The 25,078-nt window shown below is 40.7% G+C and overlaps 2 protein-coding genes across 6 annotated transcripts in view; both read left to right on the forward strand.

The window, feature by feature from the left end:
* Positions 1 to 9,947: 9,947 nt before the first annotated feature.
* Positions 9,948 to 21,018, forward strand: rbm44 (RNA binding motif protein 44). Of its 4 annotated transcripts, none has more exons than XM_051404846.1 (21): positions 9,949 to 10,183; positions 10,422 to 10,575; positions 10,828 to 10,855; positions 10,946 to 11,052; positions 12,732 to 12,806; positions 12,894 to 12,951; positions 13,041 to 13,069; positions 13,587 to 13,768; positions 13,866 to 14,080; positions 14,798 to 15,257; positions 15,348 to 15,403; positions 15,508 to 15,657; positions 15,805 to 15,970; positions 16,538 to 16,572; positions 16,684 to 16,765; positions 16,909 to 17,032; positions 17,121 to 17,252; positions 19,180 to 19,247; positions 19,493 to 19,566; positions 19,803 to 20,022; positions 20,414 to 21,018. In XM_051404846.1, the coding sequence occupies exons 1-21, from the start codon at positions 10,061 to 10,063 to the stop codon at positions 20,705 to 20,707; spliced, it is 2,832 nt and encodes a 943-aa protein (XP_051260806.1). In that variant the 5' UTR covers positions 9,949 to 10,060; the 3' UTR covers positions 20,708 to 21,018. The 4 variants fall into 4 exon arrangements, with proteins under 4 accessions (XP_051260809.1, XP_051260806.1, XP_051260808.1 ...); XM_051404848.1 differs by having other exon boundaries at positions 17,121 to 17,240; XM_051404849.1 differs by lacking the exon at positions 20,414 to 21,018 and having other exon boundaries at positions 9,948 to 10,183; positions 19,805 to 20,050.
* A 1,117-nt stretch (positions 21,019 to 22,135) lies between these two features.
* itgb5 (integrin, beta 5) overlaps positions 22,136 to 25,078 on the forward strand; it is a 52,419-nt gene continuing 49,476 nt past the window's right edge. The window contains exons 1-4 of one of the 2 annotated variants that reach the window (XM_051404476.1): positions 22,136 to 22,976; positions 24,052 to 24,137; positions 24,296 to 24,503; positions 24,607 to 24,856. In XM_051404476.1, the coding sequence (XP_051260436.1) occupies positions 22,898 to 22,976; positions 24,052 to 24,137; positions 24,296 to 24,503; positions 24,607 to 24,856 (623 nt within the window). In that variant the 5' untranslated portion in view covers positions 22,136 to 22,897. The remainder of the gene's footprint in view (positions 22,977 to 24,051; positions 24,138 to 24,295; positions 24,504 to 24,606; positions 24,857 to 25,078) is intronic. The other variant, XM_051404475.1, reaches the window with a different exon arrangement.

The raw sequence follows: 25,078 nt of genomic DNA on the forward strand, positions 1-25,078 counted from the left end.
AGCTGACTGGCTGCTGTGGTCTGGCAGTCACTTTGCTTGACCTGGCTGATTTCTGAGTCACATGCTTCTGATTCTCTCTGATCCATTTCTTGGTAAATGATTACTCTTTTAACCTAGGGCAAATGTGTGTGAGCAAACACTTGTTACATCGGTTTTATTTTCTTACCGCTGTATTCAGTACTTCAGTTAATTTAAGGGAGCACTCCGATAGGCAATAAGTACTTGTTTTTATTTATCCACATGGTTGGTCGAGGCACAAACTCGAGGCTACAGGGGCTACCACGTTCACACACACACAGCCAGAGTATGAAAGAACAAGAAAAGATCTATTGACCATTTTAACATTTATGGATTAGTCCCACTTTTATGTTCTCATGGTACAGTGTGATTCATCAGTTAATAATTAGTTTGGTTCCGTAAAACCTCCAGCGAGCTCTGAAATTGCACAGGATGGCATTTTGATGCTGTTGTTTTGGGCTCATTTGAGTGTGTCGAATTATTCATGAGTTCAACTATTAGACCTGACAGAGAGCACAGAGTAAGCCATAAATATTAAAATATCCAATACACGTGCTCCCGTACAATCACTATAAGGTCACTCTGCAAGCTGAGATAAATGAATGGAGGTAGAGGACTTTACATTGAACTACCATTAACATTAATACCAAATAAACTAGATAAACATCCTTTTGGAATAGCACATGTTGATATTTGATAGCTATACTGCTAAAAAGCCATATGTTGACTGTGTGACACTTGGTTTGTGGTAATTTGATTAACTGATAACATGGAAATATGCACCACTAAAGCACAGTAACTACAGCCATCATAAGGGCCTGAAGGTTGTTCCTTCTCCTTTATTCGACCTCAGGGCCCTTGATGGATAAAGCTAAATTACTGTTACCACTATTATTATATTATTACTGAATTTGTGTTTAATAAAATGAAACACAGCAATTCTGGGGCTCCATAGTGTTTCTAGGATAAGCACACGTTGCACACACATTTTTGCAGCATGGCCCCTCACGCAGAGAGCTGTATCATTGTTGACTGTACTGGGGCTGAAACTGTTTTCCCCTACACATGTAGGGGAAAACATATGGTATAACACATGTTAGCACATCTCTAAGTGTGTATTTAGACAGAGGTGGAAGAATTATTCACTATTTACTGAAGTAAAAGTAGCTATACCACTAGTACAGTAATACTCCATAGCAAATAAAAGTCCTGCATTCAGACCCTTACTTAAAGCTCCTACAAGGAACATTTAGTGTTGATTCTGGCGGCCCCTGTGGCTAAAAGCGGTAGTGTTTCCACTGCCTCAAGTCATTGATTTCAAGGGGGATCTGACATGACATGAGTGGCAGACATGAAGAATAACTATGTATGGATAGCCAGTCTTCTTACTGGTGGTCTTGTTTGTTTGTGTAGGTCCTATAGAGGCATCAGTATTAAACTCTGAGTAGTTCAAACACCCTGAATATATTAAACATAGGTATGTTTTCATTAGTGTATAATCACCTGGAAATAAGAATGGTTGTGTTTTTGTTACACAACGGACAAACCAAACAATGGCTCTAAATAGGGCCTTTAGCGAGTTGTGCAGCTATTGTAGTTTCCCTTACACGCTTGAAAGGCGAGAGCAGTTATTCAGCTGGTTGCAATCTGCAACTTCACCACTAGATGCCACTAAATCTTACACACTGGTCCTTTAATTGGGACCAAGTTAAAGTAAGTAAGGTAAGTCCTGCATTCAAACAGTTTCTTAAGTAGAAATATGGATGTATTAGCAACAATTTGTACATATAAAAGTAGCCATAATACTAATCGATCAGTCAGTGTTATATTGTTATTGGATCAATATTACAGATGCATTTAAGTAGTACTTGTAGATTGTGTGGTTTGTCAAGGAGGTGCTCATATTAAAACTGTAATAGATGGATGGATGGATGGATGGATGGATAGATAGATGGTTAGATAGATAGATAGATAGATAGATAGATAGATAGATAGATAGATAGATAGATAGATAGATAGATAGATAGATAGATAGATAGATAGAAGGTGATGGGTAGGTTTAGTCCAGTTCTGTGATTGTGGATCTGACAGAGGCAGATGAGTTATAGAGTCTTATTGCAGAGGGGAGGAACGATTTTCTATATCGTTCCTTAGAACAACGCGGTTGAATGAGTCTGTTGCTGAAGCTGCTCTTTAGCTTGTCCAGTGTTGTGTGGAGGGGGTGAGGGGGTGAGGGGGACTGTCCCTGATGCCAGCAGTTTTGCCAGCATCCTGTCCTCCACCACCTCCTCCAGGGTGACAAGCTTAGAGCCAACAACAGACTCGGCCTTCTTAATGAGTTTGTTCAGTCTGTTGGCGTCCTTTGCCTTGATGCCTGCACCCCAGTACACCGCAGCAAGGAAGATGGTACTCGCCACAACAGACTGATAAAACATCTGCAACATCCTGTTGCAGACATTAAAGGACCTAAGCCTCCTCAGGAAGTAAAGCTGGCTCAGGCCCTTCTTACAGGAACCTCAGAATTGTACGATACTGTACATCTTGGATCTTTGGTGTTTAGGTCATGTAGCCACTGAATGTTGTTTGAACTGATTGTGCGTGAACTCTCCCTTTGGATGTGTAAGTTCACTTGCATGACGCTTTACAACCACCTTGTGATGTTTGTTTCATTTTAACAAGTCGCTGACGATTTCCCAAGCTCTGAAATACTTCCCCGAGGCATGTGTCGTCCCGTTTCTACAGTGTCTGGCTTGTAATATCACTGTGGTCTTAAATCTGTCTTGAACTGAAATACGTATGGTGATGGTATCTGATAACTGCTGTAGAGCAGCTTTAGACTTTGTTTTGATGGCCAGCAGCACTCTGCCTGGTGTTGAGTCAGAGCCTTATCAAACCACAGAGTGTAAAAGCCCAGCTCTGGTCTCCAGTAACACAGCCTGGCAGGCAACTTCCCATTGATTGGGAGAGCAGAGTGCCTTTGAATGCTATGAAAGACCTTTTAGTGTGCTCATGGGAGGTGCCCTGCCCTGATATTGTGTGTATGTGAGAGTATAGTAGCTGCCAGCACTCACAACAGATGTTTTTTTGATAAACTAGCTGCTTTTTGTGCTCATTCTTTGAAAGCAGTTGGTGGAGCCCTATGGGGGGGGGAGGCTGGAACATGACAAATTTAGAAAAGTGCATTTCAGATTGACTTCTATGAATAGCAGAGATGTTGTTGATGATGTTAGTTGATATCACTGCAACACTGAGGTGGAAATTCAAGCATTTTATGCCCCTAATTCGCTGTTTATAACACTGATAAGCCTTTCTTTTCTTCTCTTATTTGCTATGCCGTGCCTGATTAATAAAAAAGCATATTATTGTCGCAATGGAAATATGAATATTCACACCTTAGCTGTGAAACAGACACCCACAGTCCTTTTGTCAGATGCAGATGGAACAATGCATCACATACACACCTTGAGACTGTCCAGTATTTTCAGCATCAAAGTTCAATCTTGACCTCTGAAACAGTAGTTTGACAAAAAGTCCACTTTCATAGTTTTTTCATCTCAAGGTTTTATCATTTTTCCATAGTAAATGAACTTGGCAATATTAATTCATATTGTTTTTTGTATGTCCAATATCTGGGTATTGTCACACCCACACCCCGTGGTGTAGTGGTGCCTGGAGAAGTGAGTATACTCATTTATTTAGAAAAACCAGCAAAGGTTAAATGCCCCGCGTTACAGTAGTATTTGCACATTGTCACTTAAATTATGATGCTTGACTCTAGGGAGTATTATTATGAAATTAACATCAGCCACAGAAGAGGTGCAGATTTTGGAAGCAATACTGGCCCAAGTCCCGCCCCTTTTTGTTCTCTGCTCCAATAACATTTGAGCAAGCTATGCCATGTGCTAGGCTCTCTGTATAACAAAATATAAAAGTATATATAATCAAATTATATATGGTATATGTGACATATATAATCATATAGCTAATGTTAGCAAACTGCTATCTAACTTGCTAGCTAATCTACATTAATTGTTAGCCAACTAGTTATTTGGCTAGTTAGCTAGCCTTTTTGCTTCAGACAAAAACAAAAGCTAACTAGCAAGCTAATCTGCATTCACTGTTAGCTAGCTAGCATAGACATATACAGTACAATATAAACATAAAACATAGACGGCACAGCGGCCACTTTGGCCTGTTGCTGGGATACGTCAGCGTCGTCGGCGTTCTGTTTTTATTCTGGATAAACAGCACTATAGCGTTTACATTTCTCAACCAGTTTCATGAAGTCATTTTTATATTCAAAGTGGTTTTTTTTTTTTCAAATTTAATACAAATATCAGTCTTTATTGTCATTTCACAGTATATACAGCATTTACAGCGTTTTACATACATGAAGGAACGTTGTCCTCTGCTTTTGACCCATCCTAAAGACATTACTGTATACATCAGGAGCAGACAGCAGCCGTAGGCAGCCAGGGAGCAGTTAGGGGTTAGGTGCCTTGCTCAAGGTCCAGCTGCCAGTCCGCACTTCATACTGCGGCCCATGTGGTCCATAATTCTACTCCACATATATCTTAGACCGTTGACTTTGAAAGTCTGTATAAATAGACTTTTTTACACAGCAGCCATTTTAAAATGAAATATTAGGGTAAACACAGGTGTTAACTATGATACTAATGAAGGTAATTTAGAGCAGCAGAACCTTTCCAATAAGCCAACTTACACAACAGCAGCACCCTGACTTTGTATGACCTGAATGGAATGGAACCTTAATAAGTATCATTGGTAACAGCTGTGTTTCCCCTACTATTTCATGTCAATGTGACTGCTGTGAAAAAAGTCTATTTCCACACCAATGCATCCAGTAGTTTTTGAGATATTGCAGTGTGTACCAAAGCAGTGGACAGATCCACACCACTGTGTGTGGTAGGAAATGTCCTAGCCCCCCCACCCCACCAGAAACCTGCTATCCACAGTCAAGATTAAGCCATGAGCCAAATATAATGGCCCCGATCCATTTAACAGGAGCTATTGAGGCTTTGGAAATGTCCCATCACCTTGGAAACGCTCCTCCTACCACTTCTAGGACTGCCGGTGGTTAACAGTAAGGTATGGACAGAATGTATACCTGCTGAAGGAATGATTTAGGGCTCCACTTCATGAAACGAACAAGGCTGTGTCAGGCATCATAAACGTCACATTAAATCTATACATACACTATTACAGAGTGCTTGAGACATGGCCCCGGGTTTCAGCGGGGAGAAAAGTGGACATACCAAATGGCTCCTTCAACATACATTATACCACATGACCACTGGCTGCTTCCAAGTAAATTATTGATCCAGATACAACACCAGGCAGCTCAGGCATAATGTGGTTTCAGCTCTGAATCTTCAGACCATGGCAGGCACTCAGTGTGTCAATACACACACACACACACACACACACACACACACACACACACACACACACACACACACACACAAAGCCTCCATCTACTGTAGTTTGAGAGAGCGAATCACTCTGTTCTGGCTATGACTACTGAGAAATATGGGTCAGGCTGCCGGGAAGGGAACAGCACAAATCTTTCACATTATTTGGGCAACACGCTGTGTGTGCACAATGCTAATTACCATGGTGAGACCTTGCTCCTAAAACTCTGTTACATAACTGATTTCTCTCTCTCTCTTTCTCTCTCTCTCTCTCTCTCTCTCTCTCACGAAAATTTCAGATTTTTATGAGAGCTCTTGTTTATTTTACATTAACCATGGCTGCCCTCTAGTGGATGGGTACCTGTACTACCAGAACATGAGTAATAAGGTCCTGCACAGACTCACAGCACAATGTAGCGTACAAAATGTCCAAAATAAAATACTTTTCTGCCACTAAAAAATGCATGTTTAAGAAGCACTAAATATTTTGTTATTGTTAAGAGGAAGCTGTGGCCATGAGGTGAGGTGAGGCATCTGCTGAGGAATATTGTGAGACACCATAGAAGGCTCCACAACAGCAACTAAATAGATCTAGTGAGATTGCTTTGTTGATTCCTAGGTCAAAAATAAACTTCCAACCTTCCATCAGTTCCATCATTACATATTGCTCACCTTTGTAACATATTTTTAGACATGAGTGCTATTGCATTGGGGGGTTTTTGCACCGCACTTCCCAGAGATCTTAGTTGAAGTGCAGTCAGTGCTGTGAGCTTATGGAGTTTCTGTACATGGTGCTCCCCCACCCCCCCTTTTTCAAAAACAACCAATCAGAGCCTGGAAAGATGGAAACTTAAAAAAAAAAAAAAAAGTTATACTTTACAATGGTTAAAACCAGAATTTATAACATTTCAGGAGGCAATGAGGCAAATATAATGATACAAAGACATGGTGGAATAAAATAGCGGTAAATAGTAAAGATAAATACTAATAATAAAACAAATTAGGGATGTACCACATAGAAACACAAGTACTTACATTTGGGTATTTGCCGATATGAGTACTTAATAATACCATTACAGTTCTAATAATGACTTTGAAAACTCATTTCTGACTAATTAAATGTTTCTAATGTTGTAAAAGTTGATTAACATATCTTCAAACTACTCACATTGCTTCTCCTCCACCTACCTGCTCAACTAACGAGAGGTTAAGTAACAACCCGCTGCCATAAAGTGGTATCGGAGTGGTTTTATTATTACAAGTACATGTGCACAGTATCGAACCCGATACCTGATACTGGTATCCGCATTGGTGCATCCCTAAAACTGATAAAACCTATTGTAAATGAACTGCCCTGAGGCAAATAAATGCAAACAATTAAAATGCTATACAATTAGAGGAATAAAATACCCAACACTAACGTGGGATAAAGGTAATAATAACAATAAAATAGATCAGAAATGATGGAAATTAAACAGTGTGCTGGAATAAATAAAAGACTGCAAAGAAAGAAACATTCTTACATATCGATGGTAAAGTGCTTATAGTTGAGCCCTGTTCACTGTTAACTCTAACCTTTGCATAAGTCTGTACTGTATATTGTGCTCCTGTCAGAAGAAACAATGTCATCTTGTGCCATGCATGTTGTAGTTTGAGTATGACTCATTATTTATTCACCCATCTGTTTATCATTTTAGTACATAGTTTGTTTTTGTGAGCAAATTACACAAATGAATCAGTACAATTAAAATACAGATTAATCTCATTATACAACTTTGTGTTGTAAAATGAAAAATAAATCGTCCTTGTAATTAGTGTCTATTTGTTCACTACTAAATAGGTTGAATGGATAGGCCTTTAATCGCAGGGTTGGTTGGACAGTCCCTGGCTCCTCCTGTCAAAGTGTCCTTAATTGAGCAAGACAGTGAACCCAACACAGTTCCCAGTGTGTCCTGTTTAAGACAAAAAATGTAAGTCGCTCTGGAGTGTCTGCCAATGAATGTAATGTGCTGGAAGTATTACCGCTCTCTTGTTCTCACCCAACGGGCTTCCGAGCTCATTTACATTTAATGTGACAGAGTTGACAGCTATGCCAAAATATTTCATTAGCACTGCTGAGCGTTACTCATAGAAACCATTTGCTAATGATCTGCTTTGCATTTAGTGTTACATATCTGATTTCAGTGAATGGTGATACCAATGCCAGCGAGGTCTTTGTGCATACCATGCTGATAACAACAGACATATAATAGCAGCTTGTGAAGGAAAATACATTGTTATAGGGATGTTAATGCTGAGAATTAAAGTTGTATCTTGACAAGCTGCCTTTCTGGAGCTTTCAGTTGCTTACAGTCCCAATCTTCCTCAGCAGATTGAGTTGTAATGGAATTGTAGAAGTTCAAATACCATTTTTCTGAGCACTTTAAGGACTTCCCATCCATGAAAGTGTGTCGAAAGTTCATTTCACTCTTGGGCAAATTCCTCTACCTCGGGGCAGCTACATGGACCTTGCGGTGAGACTGTTTTGATAGTAGTGGACACACTGTTAAGTGTTTCAGTGTAGTTAATAGAACCAGAATCTGGGTTATGGAAGTGGATGTATATCATACCTCAGATTATTTACCATTACCATTTACCATTAACACTAACAATTTATTTGGATTGTCCGCATACAGTCATAGTACTAAGATCAGGGATCTCAAACTACTGGCCATTTCAGTAAACTGAGGACCCCTGACTAACTGACCTATTTTATAGATATTAATTATTAATATTATATCAACAATAACAGTACAATGAACCAAAAAGTAAACACAATAACTAAGCAATTTGGACAAATTTTGAGTAGATTGTTTCCTATGAATATTATATTGGAGATGAGTTGTAATAACTTTCAGCAGATATGACAAAAAGTTATTTTTTATAAAAGTTACCTATTGCAGCTTTAACAACAAAAAACCATGAGTCCAGAGTCACATGTCTACTGCTTGTTAGACTTTCACAACCACACGTTACAAGGAGGGACAAACTGTTCCCTATTGCAGCTGAATTCTTCACAGGCTGCAGCTTTCGCTCTTTTTTCTGTAAGTCGTGGGTGGAGTGCGGGGGTTGAGATTTGAGGCTGTTGTAATGTGTTTTTCACTCCTGGCTGCACACTGAATTTCAAAACCATGCACGACAATAAAGGTGCTGAAGTGAACTGAACTACAGAAAATAATAAAATAAAACTAACACTGGGACATGAATATCATTCATTGTACCGAACCCTCAGGATTTCAGACATGCTGACGTCACACATTATATAATTATCTTCCTGTGGCTGCTGGGAGAGAACCACAACAGCAGGATCCCTGAATGGTGTGCAGGGGCGTTGACCACTAACAATTAGGGAATGGAGACTCAGACTGTACAGCTAACTTCATTTCAAATATGACGTTGGCTTTGAGGGAGCTTAACATATCAAATAATGCTATATTTGGTGAACTTCCTCTTCAGTTATGTAGGCTACATGTGGCTCTATGTGTGTGCCACTGAAGAGTGGATGAAATTGTTATTCTGCTTCTGCAGGGCTGTGAAATACAACACTTTTAGTAGATGTACCACAGAAATGTTGCTTAAACACAAGAAGTCATAAAATAAATCTGCCTCAATAAAACTGTTTAAAATTTGATAAAGTTTGACTTAAATTTAAAACCTTTTGATCAAATAAATGAACAAGATGTCGAATCTGACCACTTTTCTAAAGCCAGCGTTTGGTACCGTACATCATTAGATGTCGAGTGCTATGGATAAAACAGTACTGAGGCTCAATGTTCTGTATTTAAACCAATGCATTGCCAATCAGAGCACTACGAGGAGCCCGAGGAAGCTGATGTTTTTACAGATTATCTGTATCATGTTCTACTGTCAGGATATGGTGAACGTTTCAGTAAATATGACAAAAAGTTAGTTTTATAGAAATTAGCTACTGCAGCTTTAAACTGTGAAGCGATCAGCCTCAGAATGTTGTGGCTGCCATTAAAAGTAACGTTAAGAAGGACACCTGTAGCGCCACCGCCTGGCAGGTAATGTGACTTTGGTTACTATTAAATGTGTTTTCACCCAGATTACAACACATATTTTCTCTCTTAGCTTATCTTAACCATGGAGACAGTGGTTTGATTTGAGATTTCTGCTTCCACTACAGTAAAAGAAGAGAAATGAATGAAGTGTTGTCTCTGTAGCACCTGGCACTGACATTTTTTTTTAACTAACGTTAAATGGAACAATTTGCTTTGGAAGTACTTTAACTGAAGAAATAGTCCCTGTGAAAACTGTTCACAGCAAGGTCTGAAGATTATCCAGATTGTCGTTATCAGAGAAGAGAAGAATTGTTAGTGCTGATTTTTCCAATGGTGTAACAGTAAAGCCAGTTAAATGGAGGGATAACGTTAGTTCTTTTACTTGGACTAATTAAGCTTCGTGGCTGGACACCAAAAGACAGAAGTGAGAAAATGCTTTTGCTCGTAATTTGGGTGGACAGACCCTTTAACCGCCTTTAAGAGATTTAACACACCTGTTATCAAGTAACCTAATGCTAGCTCAATTATAAAGTAACTTAGCTAACGTTAATGATAGCCGGGCCCCAACGTTTCCTTCGACGGTTAACTTTTACGTTATTTGCAACCGAAGCCCGGTACTATTTTTATTTCATTAATTATTTTTGTAACACGACGAAAATGACAACACGGCGGGTAAGAAGCGTTAAACCCTTTGGTTAAGGCTAATTTATAGTGACGCAGTCATTATGCATATGTAATGTTATGTGTACTTTGCTAGCTAACGTTAGCTAACGTTAGCCGTTAGCGTTATTTTCCAGCAGCGCTTGCAATGGAGTCACACTCTGCTGCTAACACAATGCCGGCCCCAACCAATCCTCATTATCATTTCTGGACGGCCACCTCGGACACTGAACCAATGACTGTGTTTCAGACAGTGTGGCCACACTTTCCCCTCACGTTGCCCTACGAGTTGAATGTTTCTTGGCCGTCATTGGTGGCTACCAGTGACTATGCAGGCGTGGCGGTGCCGTCGCGGGTGATCCCTCATTGTTTTTATAGTCCGCTGATTGAAAAGCCCAGTCCAAGTAAGTCCCCGGAGATATAACTGTTACAACAAGATGTCTGCTCAAAGTCATTTCAGCAGTAAATGAAATCTTCACGTAACGTTAGCTAAGTCAGAGATATACCTATGAGGTTTTAAACTTATCACACCCTTTTTGCTAACTGCAGGGGGCTTTGAATGAATTATTGTCTTGGTGAGCTGCAGCTTTCATTATGTAATCTGTATCTTAAGCAATAATACTTTGTTATCAATACTGTGATTTCTTCATCAACAGAAGAAAGCAGGACATTCTTTCTGGACAGGTATGCACCATATCCTCTCTCTCTCTCTCTCTCCCCTTGAAATTATCATTAATACCATAACACCAGCAGCTATTATTCTTTATTTTACAGGTCTGTATTTGATTTGGTGGATGCTCATCCATACCTTGCCTTAACTGACCCCAGGCTACTGGGTTGGTACCTACGTTTGTCTCCAGAGGACCGAAAGATTATACAAGGTGTCACAGCCATCCAATCTCACTCACTGCTCTATGAGCCTGTTTACACTTGGTATTAACATGTTTCTTGTGTGATCCGATCACAAGCGGACAGCTTTAAGTATGTCTGTTTACACCTGGCATCAGAATGCGTCTCCAGTGGCCGGCTGTCACTTCCCTGCTCTATATGCAAATCAACACTTAGATAGGGCTGTACCCTGCTCAGCATTTTGTCTGTCGGTGTCCATTATTACTGCCCTTTTTTCAGTTCAGCAGCCCTGCAGGACAGACGATTTTATAACTGACTTATAACGAAGTTTCTCCACACTCAGTAACTTAAACTTTTTTTTTTTTCTGGGGATATTGCGGTTACTAGTTCAGTGGTCAGATCAATTGAAACATACAGTGTGTTCACAAACATCTGCTTATTTTGGCAGGTAAAAGAGCACGACCACATAATTTACATGACAGTGAACCTATCCAGGCTCTAGGTTAGCTCTAATCTGTAAAATATATAGGTGACATGATTAGTTGCTCGACATGGTCAAATCATTCTCTCGATCCAGTTTCTCAAACCCAAATATTTCCATCACACTATTCTTTTTAGGTTCTTATGGTTTCACTTTAATTTTGTTGTTGTCTTCACCGCCATTGCTGTTATCGCAGTCAGCTCCTGCGAGCCGAGCTGCTGCTAACGTTAGCTCAGTTTGTTTTCTGATAACTTAAGATCCAGACGTCCGATGACTAAAATCCTTCATTCGGTTCAAATCTAGAGTTAAAAAGCACCAAGATCTAAATGAAATCTAGTGGATGGTAAAAATATGGTTTCAAATTGGATAAAAAGTCATCTGAAAATTGTTGGAAACATTTGGGATAATGAAAATACACAACGTCAACTGTATATAGAACATAGCTCTACTGTTCATAGACATTTCTATGTGGAAATTTTACATATTATAGCTTTAATCTTGTCATGTATATACTGAAGGCTTGATAACTGTTTCGTTTTCTTGGCTCAGCAGAATGATACAATATATGAACAACTCAGATTGTGAACACTTTTTATATTCCTGCAGCGTAAAACAGAACTTAAAATAAGAGTTACGACTTCAGCAACTTCAGTATATATAATATAAAGTATAAATATTTTTAAATAGTTGTATAAACACTATTAACTAACATAAAATACTTAAAGTGTTTTAAGAGAGTTAGTTGTGGGTTATTAGAGGCTGTGTTATAAAGTTCTAACTGTTACTAAGAAGGGTACGCAGTTAATATGGCTCCCCTCTCAATACAAACTACACAGCTTCCCCTGACCGTAGCTCTTGGGGGCAAAAATCACCCAGCGCTATGTGAGGATTTGCTGTCCTTCATATAATTGGAAATCAGCTGTCTTTGGGATTTGAACTGTTGGTCAGACAAAACAAGACCTTTTTTGAAGATGTCACTTTGAACTTTGCAAAGATGTTAGTGGCATTTTGTGACCTGTGATCTGCTGAGGAAATTGTAAAATAATCTTTGACACCTAGTATCCTAAGACCCTGTTTCCTTTCTTTTTTTTCCATTTTCTTCATCTTCTGCCAATAGCCACCATTGTGTAATATAGTCGAAAGAAGATTTGGGTCTAGCTGGCAGTCCTTTATCATGTGTTCAAAACGTGCCATTAATCAGTCAAACTGAATTGTTTTCCTTTCTCCTAGATGAAGGAGGGTTTCACCAGTTCCTGCAGAGACACCCTGCCCTAGAACTGTCCAGGCATCATGTCTATGTGAAGTGTGAGTCTGTTAAGTTGCTATAACAATCTAATGGCTGTGTTCAAATTAAACTGTGACAGTTTTTTTTTTTTTTTTATCTACAAACAGCAGATAACATTGGAAGTACGTGTCGTGTCCGGCCATCCATGACATCCACCAAGCATACGTATGTCTCACTGACTGCAGTACATTGCACTGAGTTAAGGCTTTATGGTTCTACAGAGATTCACTGTGGAAACTCTGTTTGGTTCTCAGATCTACAATGTCCGGGGCAAAGAAGTGTGGTAATATGCCAGTCTCATACACATGGGCTTTACTTTTATTTTTATATAAAACGTCATCAATCTGTCAATTAGAAAATGGGGCTACTTCACAAACCCCCTTTAAATTACAACACAAAGGCTTTGGAAAATTGGAATCAATTCTGTTAGTTAATTAGTTACAGAATTGCAGCCATATAGAACTACCAAATGTAAGGTTTAAATAGACTTAATCAAGTATAGTTAGAGGTGTGTTTATTTGTGGTGCATCTTCATTAGATAAAAGTGCTCTGCTTTTTGTTTAAAGTTGAGGCCATCCAATCCCTTGCCACAGCTGGACATATGCTGGCTGGATGTAAACCCTGGTCTTGATAGTGCACTACCTGAACGAATAACCTACTTAGAAATCATCAAAAACATTTTTGCCTTGGACCAGGCTTAATCTTTGTCCCTAATAATGAGCCACGATTTTTAGTAGACACTTGTTGTTACATTACTAGTAAAGCTTCAACCTATTCAGTTTGTTTGCTCCTCTTGCAAGGAATGGCTCATACACATCTAGAATGGGAAGGGCTTCCCAATCATTTGAGGGAGACTTTAACCCTGCTCGGCTGTAGCAACAGCAGGGATGGATCCCAGAAACATCCACATGAAGAAATCGACAGCTTCCAATCAGCCTCGAACAGCCCAACCACACAGGAACCAAACTACCAGATGTTTTCTGTATGTATATGAATCAGCTAAAGTTATAACACTGGAATAGTCCTTAACGGTAGTTGGAAAGTTCAGATGAATAATACAGGATTTTGTTTTTTTTAAGGATTCACCTGCGACCCAGCTGAATGAAGAAAGGCCATCCTGGCAGATGGACAGCAGTGCAGCTGTGTGTAAGGATGGAGCAGCCCTGGCGAGCTTCTCTGTGGACATGGAGCTGGAAAGACACAGACAGCGGGGACAGCCTGAACTCATGAGCCAGACTGCAATTACACAAGGCCAGAGTCCTAACTTCACATACACTGAAGTCAGTCCATTACAGTGAGTATCCATCTTACCACATAACATAACATGACATTTGTTTATTTCTTGCAGCTAAACCATACCAGCCGAAGCTCTCTTGTGTTTGCATTATACATATACAGATGTGGAAATTCTTAATTGTCACTGTAATTCATCAGTTTAAGAGCTAGTCTTAAAGGTCATACCTAGATCAACCAAATTAAAACTACAAAACATATTTCACTTCACTCTGTCCCTCACTTAACTCAACTTAAATGGCTTTCAGTTAAATAAAATTGGATGTCAGTTATTAGATGTCTGTAAAGTAATCTTCTCATTCAACTGAAATTCTTTTCAGGGTGTCAGTGGGGTCTTAAAAAGTCTAAAATCCAATAATCAGAATTAGAAAAAATTAACAAATACATAAAAATGAAATATGAGTTTTGAAAAGTCTTTTAAAAAGCGATTGGATTGATGAAGTAAACGTTCTTTGTATAACATTGCATTCAGCCTCTTTTTAAATGTATTTTTGCATGCTGTAACAAAATGAAACCAATACTGATATTCCTTCAGATCCTTCATACTTTTTTTTTTGCCAGTAGGGACAATGGTATTAAAAGGGGTTTAAATTGAATCTGTTGAAACCTGCTGAAACCTTGTTTGCTATGAAACTATTTCAAGTCTACTCCTTTGTGTTTTATCTCAGTGTGCATGCTGAGTTTGTATTGATATGAGCAATATTGTTTCATGTTACAGGTCAGAATGGCCAACAGTTGAGACAGAGTCTCCTCCTGTACACACTGTAGCTGAAGAAGATGATGATGAAGATGATGATGATGATGAGGGTAGCTTAAGCTTTGAAGATCGGAGTGACAACTTCCATAGCATCATGGAGGACGATAAGAGCATACTTATCTGTCTGGCCAGTGAAGATGTAAAAGCGCAAAACAATGGGATTCTGTCAGGTCCAGTCACCACTAATAGTGAAGCAGTGGCAGCCAGCAGTGAAACCTTGAAGTCTGATCAGTCCGCCATCAGGATGGACACTGCAGAAAAGTACACATCCCCCACGGCCGGCATTACTACCTGTGACATTTTGGTTGGCACTGAGCTGGCACTGTGCATGTCTGCCTCCACCCAAACTGAGGATCCAGCAACATCTGACAAGCATGTCATTACTGAAGTCCACATGGCAGACCTGGACTATCTCACTGAGGTAAGGTTGAGACCAGAGAGCAATCATTGTAGAAGCTCCGGCAAAACAAAACTTTTTTATTAAAAACATTTTTTTTTTTTTACATTTCAGGAATTTATCAAACTCAAGATGGCTAAAGAGCAACTGACAAAAGAGAAAATGAAAAGGTAATGTTTCACATACACACAGTCCTACATTTGACTTGTCATTAAAGAATTGTTTTCTGCAGCAGGACTAATATCTTTTAACTATATAATATTTTTTTCCCCAGTCTGGGTTGTAAATTGAGAGAGGAATGTGGCTGTACCCAGCGTGCTCAGCAAGCAGAGCTGTGCCTCCTGGCCCTGCAATACAGCATGTGCAGACAGCACTGCTGGAGACTCTACTGTATCTCTGCTGAGGGAGGCCAGCTCATCCCAATGTAAGGAGACATCAATCAATATTGATCAGATTTTACCTGCGTTTACCTCTAGCCTTCTACTGAGGCAGCTGATATATTTATCCAGATGGATTTTTGTAATGTTAAGGCCGACTAGTATTTACTTTTATTATTTCCCCCTCTCTGAAGGCCAAACAACCCACCTGCAAACATTGCAAGTGTTCTGCAAAAACTGGAATCTGACTATAATCATATGAGGGATAAGATCCTAGCAGGGGTTCCTCTGGAGCAACTTAAGCCTCTCTCTGTTGACTCTGAGAAGATCGCCACAGGAGCAAGTTACATCCCTGCACAGGTAAGACTCAGCCTACTAACCCACTGGTCTCTAAACACTTAAAGGGTCGCTATATTTCTCAAAGATGTTCCTAGCTAAAATATGCAGCCGGTCTCCTTTCCACATTCTGTGGCCATTTTTTTCAAAATGAGATTTCGCTGACACTCATAACCAAAAATATCAAGAATCTAAATGGGTACAGCTACAGAATTTTACATACCTGTTCCTTGAACACATACCTGATAATGGTCAGAGGTTTTGGGGGCTTAAAAAATGGGTCCTACTGATATGTATATCAGCACATATTTAATTAAGTTCATTAAAGTCATAATACATAAAAGTCTTGTATGTAGGTCAACATTAATCTGGAAAAGTTTCATCCTAATGGGATAAAATATATTGCCATCTCATTAATGTAAACCAATCCAATATAATACTGTGTGGGGTTAGACAGTATATGTGAACCTTTGTCCTTGAAAAGTGCTTGAAATATATCATTACAAAAGAGTAGCAATCCTTATTGTTAGTGACTTCATATATTGTAACCACAGCTGTAATAGTAATGGTCTCTTTGTTGTCCCTGTTTAGATTGTTGGTGATGTGCTGGGAATTGTTCCATCTTGGTATGTTAACACATAAATGCATGCTTGTCTGATGTCATTCAATTACAATGGTTTTGGAGACTAGGCATTTGACTTTTTAGACACTGTAATATTGTCTTTTCTAATCCCAAGGCTCTCCCAGGAACCTCAGAAACATAACACATCAGGCAAAGAAAATGGAAGTCTCCATAATCAAAGCAGAAATGGCTGCCAGGTATGCTTAAAGACTGAGATGTGAAACAAGAACACTACTAAAACCAAATCCGTGGACAGCTCTGTGTTTTATTGTTTGTAATTGAACCCAAGTTGTTCTCATCAGTTTAATCAGCTTTAGTGTTTGGCTCATTTCTTCACCAGCAAAGTCAGAGAATGGAACAGATGAAGAAGAATAGCAAAGCAAGGAGAGCTGTCACTTTTGTCCCCCAGGATAGAGATACTAACCATAATGCAAACAAACAAGAAGAAAAGCAAGTGAGCAAAAGTAAGCAAAAGAATCCTCCTCAAGTTTTTAATTAATTGACCTGGGCAGTAGTTGATTGAATCAAAGATGTGCGCCTCTGTGTGGACAGCAGCTGCAGGCAAAGAGCTCAACACAAGCGAGGCGTGGTACGACGCTGAAGAGGACCTGGACCCTGCAGGACCTGCAGTAGCTGCTGAGACGGGACAGGACCCAGCAGTGATCACGAAAGGCAACACCAATGGTATGGAATTTAATTGAATTTATTTGATGATTTAAAAACAACAAATAACACTGCACTGCAGATTACACACGTTGATAAAAATCATTGAGAATTAAAGCTGCAAGCAGCAGTGGGCGGGACCTCGCACTCCACGCAACTCGGGGCGTGCTGCGGCCGCGTCGCGTGCCGTCGTAACACGTGTGGACCACAACATGAAAATTTAATGTAAATCAGCTGATAATCGCCACGCACCGCTTACTTCCTGTTGCCAGTAGGTGGCGCTATCACTATGTCTGAATGTTGTCATGTAGACGTGTTCAGGTCGGGACTCTTATCAAACACGTGAAGTTTCATTGAGATTGGACCACGTACGCTGAGGTAATGAGGACGTGTTCAGGGTGAGACTGTTACAGAATATATGAAGTTTATTGGAGATTGGACATTGCACACTGAAGTTATGGGTGCTGTTTTATGGCGAATCGGCTGAATTCGACAAGTTGTCACTGGCACGCAGTTTGACTTACAGTCACAAATAGCTCAACATTTTATCTAGTTTGTATGTATGAATGTTTGAATTCAAAAATGGCCAACTTTGACGGCACGCCACAGACATGCCCTTTAATGTACGTGCACAAATAGCACAACTTTTAATCAGCAACATACTTTGACTGTAATGACCAATTTGGAAGCAGATCAGATGAATTACCTAGGAGGAGTTCGTTCAAATACAAGGTGAAAAATCACAGAAAATGAGCACGGACTTTAAAATGGCTGACTTTGATGCCACGCCCCGGACACGCCGTTTGACGGAATGTCGTAAATAGCACAACTTTTAATCATGAATATCTTTAGATTGCGCTGATGAAATTTGAAGTAGATCCGATAAATCCCCTAGGAGGAGTTCGTTCAAATACAAGGCGAAAAATCACAGAAAACGAGCACGGAATTCAAAATGGCTGACTTTGAGGGCACGCCACGGACACGCCCTTCAACTTACATGCACAAATAGCACAACTTTTAATCAGCACCATTTTTTGAGTGTACTCACAAATTTTGAAGTAGATACGATAAATTCCCTAGGAGGAGTTTGTTCAAATACAACGCAAAAAGTTCACCGAAAGTGAAAATGATAGGTAAGAATAAGAAACAGCAAATACAGTAGGGACCTCCGGCGGTTGCTGGCTCGGTCCCTAATAAAAAACACAATGAAGCCATTAGCCCTACTTCCATTGTGGTCCTTTAACGTTTAACACACCCACAAGATAGACCAAAATAACAACAGGACAGCAAGCAAAGACAATAGAACCATCATATAAATTTGCAGGCGGTGTGGTAGCTATGTGAGCATGCTCATATTCTTCTGGTCATAAAAGTTGCTAATGCTACATGCCACTTCTTTGAGGCCATTTTAAACATGCTCTGAGAAATACTTGATTAGATTTGTGGGCAGATTATTCTGAACTGCTGCACTGTAGAGAAATACTATCATTTATATATATATATATATATATATATATATATATATATATATATATATATTACCTATTGGGCTTTTGAACCAAACGCTATGCGCTGTCAGTCAGGCTACCTCATGTAAATTAGCTATGATTGTCTCTCATTGGTGAGAAATAATGAATCAATTACTTTAGTATTTTGTAAGTGAGCAGCATCTTAATACAAACCATTAACCAGTTAAGCTTTTAATAATGTGTTGGACCAAGAACTGAACTTTTAATATAACCCATATGAATTTATTTTGAGCCTTTTTGTAGTTTGTTTTTGAGCTGTTGTGATAATCCGGTGTACAGCACATGGCAGCGTCATCAGAATGACTTTGTCTTAAACAGTCATATGGAACTCCCAAACTTCACCTGGTGACCTTGCTGAGTGGTCACTCAATGTATCTTTTTTTGATCAAATCCTTAGTGGTGAATTTGTTTAACTACAGAATCAGCCAGTGAGGAGGCCAAGAGCTCAGTCCTCTGTGTTTCCAACCTGCCCAGTAATGTGACAGAGGTGAGTTTGTACACTTTCTGCTGCTGACTGTTCAAATATTACCATCTAAACGTAATACTCATGAGAATAAGTGTTGTTATGGTCATCACATGGAATTCAATATTAATACGTTAGAAACTGTAATACATTTTATTTGTAAAGCACTTTTCATAAAAGAATCTCAAAGTGCTATACTGTGATATTGTAGTACCATTATAGCCAGCAGACGGCAGTACAGACTTAAACTGAAGCTTTGTGTTTGCCAGAGTGACGTGATGCTGTGGTTGGAGAAATACCATGCCTCTGATGTCAGCATCTCTACTTTAAAGAATGATTTGAGGTGAGCTGCTGCTCTATCTGACATCACTTTCACTCATCCATGCGTTAGATTCATGTGTTGTTGCAGTCAGCTTTTCCATCATGTAAGGTTTTGTTACCTTATTTGTCTGAAGTCCTTTTTCATGCACATCAGACTGCTCATGCAGCTGTTGAAGCTGCCAGTTTTAATGTCAAAACTGCTGTTTGCTTCCCAAACGGACACATTAACGTCATTGCCTCGCTGGCTGTATTCCCTAGAGTTGCCATAGTGATGACAAGTGGACCCCAATCTGCAGAGGCTACAGTGAGAGAGCTGAATGGCTGCAGCATGCAAGGCCATATTTTACATGTGGAGCACATCAACAGAGGCATTGGTGGCAGCCACAGTCAGGCCTCAGCCTCCGTCAGTGGGCCTGAGTCTTCAGAGGACGCCACCAAACCACAAACCTCCACGGCTGACTCCATCAGCACTGAGAGTGTCAGTATAAATGTTATTAATTAAATCTGCCCTGATTATCAGGACAGTACTGACAAAATGTATTTACTGAACCCAGACCAGGGAAAAATGATGGAGTTGTATATGATTCTATTTAGGGAAAATAAACATACAACAGTTTGCTGATGCTATTGTGCTGACCTTTATTTCACTAGAATTCAACTTGCCTCCCCTATCATTGGTAATGTTTTAATACTGTTAATAATATTGTGGTGTGGTGGGGGGCTACAGTGTTGTGTTGTCAGTTTCTCGTAGTGTAGACACTATTATAGCAGTCCAGGAATAGTTGGCATGCTGTTTGGAATGAATGCTTTGCAATTGAATTTCCTGCTTTTCTTTTGACAAGAAAAAGGTGTTCTCTGTCCTCCTCTAGCTGGTAACTCAGCCACCACTTAGCTCCAGCATCAAGAACAGGAAGGTGGTCTGCATCTCCCCCACAGCAAAGGGAACCTGCGTGCCCCAGCACTACGGCACCATGGGCAGCTTTGACACCTTGATGGCAGAGCTGATCCAGCGCCACCCGGACGCTGAAAGGCAGAGGATTGTGGACGCTCTGATGGAGCTGAAGGCCAAGCACCAGGGCGTCCTCAGCGGCCTGCCCCTCAGGACCATCAGGGACATGACTTCCGAGCTTCTGACCAGGCCAGCGAGTGCCACACAGTTATAAGAAATGCTCAGCACTTTAAACGTTTTTGATTTTTGGAAGTTCTTTGTTAGAATAGTATCCCAACCCCTCAAGTTTTTCTTTGTGACTCAAATTTGAAGTTGCTCTTAAACTTTGTTACAGTTCACAATAGTGTGTGTTCTTTCCAAAAGTGGGTACATTGAAGGATTGAGGGCTTCATACAGTGCCGCCTCTGTCAGTTACATTTTTTTTAGAAAGATTTCTAAAATGTAGTTAAAGGTTGCATGTGGTTGTATATGCAGAAGCTTTGTTTGTACTATATTTTCTCTGTCAATAAAAATAAATCATTGAAATATTTTCCCACCCTCAGCTTTGCTGTGCTCAACATGAGCCCCTCAGGGCTTTCTTTGACTAATGTCCTAAGTGGATTGACCCCTCTGTGTTGCCATAGCAAAGGGAACTCCGAAGTGTCTTTCCATCTTTCTCAGCTCTGATTGGGTGTTTTTGTTCAGGCCCGGTGGATTCCTGCAGATGCCATTAGGAGCACTAAGAGGAGCCAGAGGAAGCGGACTGTCTCACAGATGATCTGTCTCATGTTCTACTGTCAGCATATAGGGAAAGCAAATATGAGAAAGGGCTCTCTTTATAAAAAACACCTAATGGAACTTTAAATCACTATATTATAATTTTTTAAATAATAGTTAATGTAAAGGAAATAAATGATTAGCGCTAGTGTGCTGTTTACACTCCCGGTTTTGGTTTTAGCGTGCCCCCAGTATAGACCCTTTGTTTGCTAATTATAGTAGCTTTAGCGTCTCAGAACTGGTTTCAAAATAAAAGCCCGTCAAAGTGACAAATATGAGACTAATTACATATGATTTGGGATTCAATTTAAAAGGAAACGCCCTGTTATCACAGACTAATTCCACCCAGGGTTAAAGTATAGGACCCCATAGTGTGACCCAGTAAGTATCGAGACATTCTGAAAGATGTATATTTTTAAAACCCTATCCATGTAAAGATTTCTGATGTACAACATGTTCTATGTAATATTAAGAGTTCCAGTTGTGACATCAAATTATAAATACTTATCTTTTGCATGCCTTTAAAAGCAATTTTAAAATTCTATCACTTTGACAGGCTTTTAATTTGAAACTATACATCAGAATGTCTTGATACTTACTGGGTCACACTATGGGGTCGTATACTATAACCCTGAAGTGGAATTATTCTTTGATAACAGGGCGTTTCCTTTTAAACTGAATCCCAAATCATATGTAATTAGTCTCATATTTGACACTTTGACAGGCTTTTATTTTGAAACCACTTCTGAGACGCTATTACCGTAAAGCTACTATAATCACGTACAGCAAAAAAAACTGGGTCGGCTGGCTTGACCGCAGTCAGATAGGCAGGTTGCATGCAGTAAACTGACTCCTCAGGTGTTAGTGAACATGAGCACCGTGTCACCATCCAGCTGATCATCAGTGTAACAACAGTGGAGGGAAATTAACTTAAAGTCGTGCCCCCCACCCCGCACCCCGACAGCTCCAGCCCTTGGGAACCTCCACTAGGTGTCCGCACCAGCAGCAGGGCTCAACCGAGAAATGGAGCCAACTGAAAGCACCGAACGGGTTAATGTAATCCCTAGTTGGGAGTGGGCGGAGATTCCAGCTGGAACGCCAACCGGGCCAAACCTAGTAAGCAACACGAATGTGCGAGAGAAAATCACTGCTGGAGTTGTGTATGTGTTCATCTGCTGGGCCTTTCTGTTCCCTCTTCCAGCTCACACTAGAACACATTCTGACCCGACCCGACCCAGAAGTGCCATGAGATCGATGGAGAAGTTTTGGACTTGCTGTCAGCTATTGGTGAGGTCAAGACCTGGAGGGCTGTAGAGGCGTCAGAGAGAGAGAGAGAGAGAGAGAGAGACTCCCGGCGGACTGTAGCTGAAGAAGCGGATCAGCAGGACTGTGTGGAGCGCTCGCTGTGTGCAGACTGTGAAACAATGGAGAACTGTCTCTGCGTTTCCACGGATCCTTCATTATGAGCCCACTCTGAGCGCTTCAGTGGAGCCGACATGGTCTAAGCGCACTTTACCGCTGTGGTTTGCGCAGATCCGACGGGACTACATCCAATGAGAGCTCTGGCGGTAAAGGAACACATCGGTGTCAACTGCGAATAGAGATACAAATATTTCCCAGAGCGTTGATAAACACGCTGAGTGGCACCATGTGGAGCCCGGGGACTCGGATGTGGCGAGCGGCGCTGTGCTGCATGCTTCTGCACACAGTTGTGCACACTGCTGGAGGTAGGACAAAGCAGGCTTGTCTGCTTTGCAATAAACTCTGTATTATCTGCTATCAGCCTGTTTTTCCAACAACATCATCCAGTGAGCTAGTGTTTGGTACACAACACGCACACACTGAGTTTAGAGCTACTGTAAACTGGAGCCACATGGAGGAGAGGGTCAGTCAGCATTTGGTTGTTTATGTTTACAGCACAGCTTACAGTGGAGAGATTGCTCTGAGGAGTAGAAATATTATATTTCTGTCTCATTCAAATCTGCCTCTGGAAAAGCAAGGTCAGTAGAGGAGAGAAATGATCAAATGCCAACAATTGTTAAACTGTTATCGTGTACTGCAGACACACTGGCTGACCTGAAAACAGAAACACTCTTGCAATGTCATGCATTCTTCCTTTGTGAATATTCTAGTTTGTAATTGTCAGATCCATGGTGATTCAGTGTTCTGGCTGCGGGTTACATTTAGATTGAGATGTGTCTGTCACATTTTGTCATTTACATACACATCAATGGAGATGCTAGAAACACCCTCCAATATAACGCACTCCAATGCAACAGCACAAACTGCAGCTTCACGCATCACCATAGAGCTGAAGAAGCCAACAGGAAGTGTTGGATTGGCTCACATTACCGGCCCTTCATTTTAAAGGACCAGTGTGTAAGATTTAGTGGCATCTAGTGATTAGTGGCAAATGGACTCACTTCAACTCCCTCACTTCACCTTCTCCTTCCAAGTACAAGAAGAAACTATGGTGGTAGAGAAACACACGAAAAACAGCTCTATCTAGAGCCAGTGTTTGGTTTGTCCATTCTGGGCTACTGTAGAAACATGGTGGTTCAACATGTCGAACTCTGTAGATTAAAGCAGCTCATTCTAATGTAACAAACACAATGATTCTTGTTTTCAGCTGATTATACACTAATGAAAACATACCTATGGATATTATATTCCCTTTCTGATAATAGAGCATCCTAAATGTTACACACTGGACCTTTAAGTCCTTACAGAAGTGTGTGTTTTTCCAGTTCAGTCTCAGTACTGTAACCGTCCCTGTCTGTGATCTTCTCCGCCCCCTCTCAGGTCTCAACATGTGTATGAGTGGCAGCGCTACGTCGTGTGAAGAATGCCTCCTCATTCACCCCAGTTGCGCCTGGTGCGCACAAGAGGTAAAGCTTACCTGTTGCATTATTTTCAGGATTTATACTCTGTGCAGGTACGGCCTCCACAGAGTTGATTGTAGGCCTTGTGTCGTTATTTTTCATCCATTTCTTTCACGAGTTACAACAATCACTAATTTGGGGGTTTGTGGCTTTCCATCCTTCAGGATTTTGGTAGAGGGCGGACGCTGACGTCACGGTGCGATTTTAGTCAAAACTTGCAGAAGAGGGGCTGCGATTCACGGTTCATTGAGGACCCCCACAGCAGCATTTCTGTCCTAACGAACATGCCCCTGAGTTCTAAAGGGTCCGGTTCAACCCAGTACGATGTTATCCAGATCTCGCCTCAGAACATCTCTCTCAGCCTGCGGCCAGGTACGTGTCCTACACATTCAGAGTCAGGGAGAAAAGAACTTAAAAAGCAAAGTTTTGCGAGTAAAGCTGCTGACAGATTCTTCCTACCTGCTTCGCCAACCAGGAGACCAGACGTGGTTTGGGGTGCAGGTGCGGCAGGTGGAGGACTACCCGGTGGATCTCTACTACCTGATGGACCTCTCTCTTTCCATGAAAGACGATCTGGACACCATCCGGAACTTAGGCACCAAGCTGGCCCTGGAGATGGGCAAGCTCACCAGCAACTTCAGGCTGGGCTTTGGTTCCTTTGTGGACAAAAACATGTCCCCTTTCTCTTACACAGCACCCAAGTACCAGGAGAATCCGTGCAGTGGGTGGGTAGTGGCAGCAGTGTGGTGCTTTGATTGCTTCTGGGTTCAAATTCCAATGCATAGAATAATATTATAGGTATGTCAGCCATGTTCAAACTGTACATTGTGTGTGTGGTTGAGCTTAAGAGCTGTTCTCTTGTGATGTAAATGTACCACAGTAGATGAAAGGGAAACCCTGAAATAATAATTGACTCTGACCCACATGTTCTATCTTTACACATTCAT

This window comes from Dicentrarchus labrax, unplaced genomic scaffold (genome assembly GCF_905237075.1).
Source record: "Dicentrarchus labrax unplaced genomic scaffold, dlabrax2021, whole genome shotgun sequence".
NCBI classification, from domain to species: Eukaryota; Metazoa; Chordata; class Actinopteri; family Moronidae; genus Dicentrarchus; species Dicentrarchus labrax.

Bases quoted from the DNA above. Each gene is read 5' to 3' on its own strand.
- rbm44 (XM_051404846.1), top strand. From the start codon at position 10,061: ATGATAGCCGGGCCCCAACGTTTCCTTCGACGGTTAACTTTTACGTTA. The intron at 15,404-15,507 runs GTAATGTTTCAC...TTTTTTCCCCAG, and splicing joins ACAAAAGAGAAAATGAAAAG to TCTGGGTTGTAAATTGAGAG. The intron at 15,658-15,804 runs GTAAGGAGACAT...CCCTCTCTGAAG, and splicing joins GGAGGCCAGCTCATCCCAAT to GCCAAACAACCCACCTGCAA.